The sequence below is a fragment of the Octopus bimaculoides genome, chromosome 4 (assembly GCF_001194135.2).
Source record: "Octopus bimaculoides isolate UCB-OBI-ISO-001 chromosome 4, ASM119413v2, whole genome shotgun sequence".
NCBI lineage: Eukaryota > Metazoa > Mollusca > Cephalopoda > Octopoda > Octopodidae > Octopus > Octopus bimaculoides.
In genome coordinates, this window is record NC_068984.1 from 132,456,840 (window position 1) to 132,461,343 (window position 4,504).

At 39.3% G+C, this 4,504-nt stretch overlaps 1 protein-coding gene across 1 annotated transcript in view; it reads right to left on the reverse strand.

Annotated features, from left to right (window-relative positions):
* The window catches only part of LOC106875375 (uncharacterized), a 7,192-nt gene extending 2,736 nt beyond the window's left edge, over positions 1 to 4,456 (reverse strand). Inside the window, exon 1 of the mRNA XM_052967505.1 lies at positions 764 to 4,456. Coding sequence (XP_052823465.1) covers positions 1,628 to 2,785 — 1,158 coding nt within the window. The 5' untranslated portion in view covers positions 2,786 to 4,456 and the 3' untranslated portion in view covers positions 764 to 1,627. The remainder of the gene's footprint in view (positions 1 to 763) is intronic.
* Between the last annotated feature and the right edge of the window lie 48 nt (positions 4,457 to 4,504).

A 4,504-nucleotide genomic window follows, 5' to 3' on the forward strand; every position in this document is an offset into this window, starting at 1 on the left:
GAGAGAGAGAGAGAGAGAGAGAGAGAGAGAGAGAGAGAGAGAGAGAGAGAGAGGATGATCCTTTTTATTTTTGTTCGTTGTTAAGCCATCATGTTTATGTGTGTTTTGTTTTTCTTTTTTTACTTTCTTATTTGTGGCGTAGCATGGAACATGTGTATCATAAAAGCAGCCACTTTATACACATGTTTTGTTGTAATCGGCGTTACGTCTAAAGAAGGGGACAGTCAATTTGGGCCGCCCTGTGCGGCCCAAAGCTCATGCTTTACCAATTACGAAGCGGCAATTTCACTGTCTCTAGGAATTGAATTTACGAACTTCCCTGCTACCTCAAGAAAAATGGATAAACAAGAAAGGTAATGCTCGACTAATACTCTGAAAGGTAAGTCTGAGCAGAAGCATAACATTACCGATCGCCTCCTTAGAATCAGTATAACTGCGGCCCGTCTGAGAAATGAGATGAGGTGCTTGCTGCAGTAACTGTCACTGGACATTCTCTGCAGCAACGCCATCGTAGTCATGTCCGCAGGGCGCAGCTGAACAAACCATTTGTTCTGCTGCTTATCCACACTTTTTTTTTAAATCTTTGTTTCTTTGTAATTAAATTGTTATTCAAATCTTATGTAAATTAATGATAAAAAAAAAAAGAATAAGGGAGTGAACTGAGTTGTGCCTGTGTTTAAATAACTGGCCAAGGTGGCAAGAAATACACAGTCCTGCCACATCTTGTTATACGATCACACAATGAGAAAGAAGAACAACTCACCTGATAGAATAATAACTCCAAATGCCGCTCCAGTCACCATGCATATGACGATACCCCAGAACATAAGCTTTCCGGGATCGAGTTTCACCAGCGATTTTTTACCAGCGAAAGCATTGGTGTACATATTTCCGCGTCCGTAAGGATGGATATCTTTTTCAACAGTTGAAGCTTCGGTGAGAACTTTACTGACCAAGTTCGTCATACTAAGAGCCAAGCCCTGGGGTGGAGTGGTTCCCAAAACCTCTTTTGGGTTGATGAATAGCTTCTTTTTCATACGCTGAAACAAATAGGAAAGAAACGTTTGTGAAATATTTGACTGGATATCATATATAGCTTGGGATAAAAGGCCGCGCAAGACAGCCATCACCACTGTCACCACCACCACCACCACCACCAAATCCGCCGCCGCCACCACCACCACCACCACCAACAACAACAACAACAACAACAACAACAACGACGACAACGACGATGATGACACCAACGAAAAGACTTATACGCGATTGAACATCCTGCTAGAAATACCAGCTAGATTTCCATTGCAATCCTTCTCTGCCATTTTAAAACAGAAAAAGATACATTGAGTCCTAAGTATACTATGTCTGGAACCGCCCATCATTCTCAATTAATATACAAAACGGTCAAGCTCGTTTGCAATGTTTTCTTATTTTGACACGAAAAAACTATTCTGTAGTTTTTACCCATGAATATCTAACCGCAACTGAAAAAAAAAAACAGGGGATGGATCTGGTGGGAGATTTACAGATATTAATGTTATGAAGAGACCATCAAAACCAAAGATAGATAGTCAGAGAGATTTCTTTCTGTGTTGTGGAACACAGTGTTTCACTGGCATTGAAAGAATTAGTGCTTATCTATAATTAGCAGCAACAGAAGAAACAATAACAGTAGAAGCATCTTTCCTGGTAAACGGTAACAATTAGTGCTTACCTGTAATTCGTCAAAGCAATCTTTTTCTTTAGCATTACATTTCCATTGCCTGATAAGGTCGCTAAGTAAACTAATTTTCTTGACGGTTCTTGCCACCATCCGATGAACCACACTGCTACTTGACGACGTTCCTGCCGTTTCATCTTTAACATCAGTATTTGTATCAATTTCTTCAATGCTTTGTCCATCTTCATCGTAGGAACAAGATGGTGAATGTCTCGTTTCAATAACATCTATCGCAGATATATCAACTCTATTTCCAACAACCGATTCCATTAAGTTTCTTTGTATGTCAAATAACGGTTCTGTTGTTTTCGCTGTGTCTGTGTATGCACTCTCAACAAAGCTAACCGTTTTGTTTTTCTCATCAGAAGATATTTCATCCTCCGTGTTTACACATTGATAGTAACATTGCTCTCCTGAACTGTTACATTCGAAATCACTAGGTTTCGGATGTATTTCAACCTGAGAGTATAATGTATTGTATGGTAATATGATCCCGTTGTCTTCTGACATGTCTCCTTCAACAGTATTGTTATTTTGGTAATGCACGTCCATGTTTTCCGTTGACTCGTTCGGGTTTGATTGAACTTCCGGCATATTTGGAATGTTAAATTGTACTCTGACATTATTTGATGTTCCTATTGGGTCACCAGGCTCCATTTCGAAACCTTGATTATTATATGAAGATCTGTTAGTGTAATGAGGATTAAAATCTACCTCAGTATACCATATTTCTTGTCCAACAGGACCACCGTATGAGTGGTTTTCTCCTGGCTCAACTGGATACATGTTCGGCATCCTGTCTACACAAATCTGATCCATGTCATACTTATTCTGAGCTGTGTTGTGCTCCATGGCCAAATTCCTATTGTCCATCATTTCTAACTCTTGGAACGACAAATTGCATGCTTTCTCTGCATTTTTCATAGAAAAACTTGGTAAACACGGCTCATTCCCATTGTATCTTACAGATGATGAAGATTCGTACGAATCACGAACTTTCTTATTCTTTGAATATCTGCCATTCTCAGCTGAATTCTGCTTCTGCTTATGGCCAGCCTGCCCCATCTTTCTAAGCAAGGGAAATAGTTTATTTATTGACCGTTCTGACCATATTTCACATAAAATAACATCCACTGCACTGATAGTGAATAAATTTTGATCAATTGTTATTACATTTCTCACTTGTTTCCATGTCTTATAGCATTTACAGTTGGTTTGCTTGCAAAACTTGATTTTCTCTTTTCACTCCAAAATGCCTTACTTCCGTTTATCTGTGCAGTTGTCTGACTTCTGTTGAACACAGAAAAACTTTAAAAATGAAGCAGACGACTGCTATGTTGACTTAGTTGTTGTTAATGATAGGGCGTAGAGATAAGGTAGCAGAGAAAGAAAGAGAATAACATGGAAGAGATAATAACATGGAGAGTGGATACAGACAAAAAAAGGATAGAGAATGAGTTATGGAGACAGAAAGCCGGATAGAGAAAGAAGAGAGACGAGGAAAACTCCCTTTGAGTGTGTATGTAAGAATTGTGTGTGTATGCGTGTAAATATGTGTTCGTGTATACATATATGTGTGTATACATGTATGTATGTGTGTTTACATGCGTTTGTGTATGTGCGAAAGAGAGAACACGTAAGTAGCTGGGAGAGTATGTGTGTATGAACAACTGTGTATGCGTAGAAAAGAGGGAGAGAGAGAGAAAGAGGGAGAAACTCTATGTGTGTGTGTGTGTAAAACCTTAGTGCAGACCATTTGGCGTTCATTTCATTCGTGTGAAAAAGGATTAGATCATCGCGAAGTATCTAACTCTTTCATATCCTTCACTTCCCATAATACACACACGCACACGTACGTACGTGTGTGTGTGTGTGTGTGTGTGTGTGTGTCTGTGTCTATGTGCGTGTGCATATACATACGCATGTACAGAGAGAGAGGGAGAGAGATAGACAGAGAGTGAGGGAGGGAGAGATAGAAATAGACAGAAAGAGAGAGGGGGAGAGAGGCTTGATATTCCAAGTCACGATAAGATTAATATCAGTATCAGCTACACTGAAATATGTACAGGAGACAATATGATCTATTAAGCACTAGAAAGCAGTGCCCCAGCATGGCCGCAATCCAGTGACTAAAATCAATATATATCAATGCTTCTGTTGCGCATAAATTTTTATTCAACCTGCCGGCTAAATGCGACATCAGCGATTTTTCAGTCAGTAAGGACGGATGTGCCTTAGTATGAGTTTGCCAGTGGACACTTGCCACTGACGAAGCACAAAAGGGCAGAAATGCACACATTTAGCAATGCCACCACTACTGATGGACAATTTTCGTCAGCTACAGATAGATTTCTGTGTTTTTAACGCTAAACATCTTTAAGAGATGCATTCCCGAGACGAATACCTCAGTTGATCAAGTCTTCAACAATGTATGTGCCTTAGTATGATACACAGATTGCATAATGGAACGCCACGTGCCCTTATTTTTTTTACAGTAAGCGTTTATATATATATTTATATATTTATATATTTAACTCAAGTCCCTGGCCCAGCCGGTTTTGGGTAGTATCGGAGATAAGTGAGCGAAACTGCGAAGACGTTCCGGGCTCCGTCTGAAGAGGTAATGATACACGAATAATCTGTGTATCTTGTTTTTTCCTGTTTGCCGTTGTTGTGCTATCGTCCTTTTTTCTTCATGTTGTATTCTTATGGTTTCCGTTTGTTGTGTTCTTTCTGTTCTACCTTTGTTTATATATATATATATATATATATATATATATATAT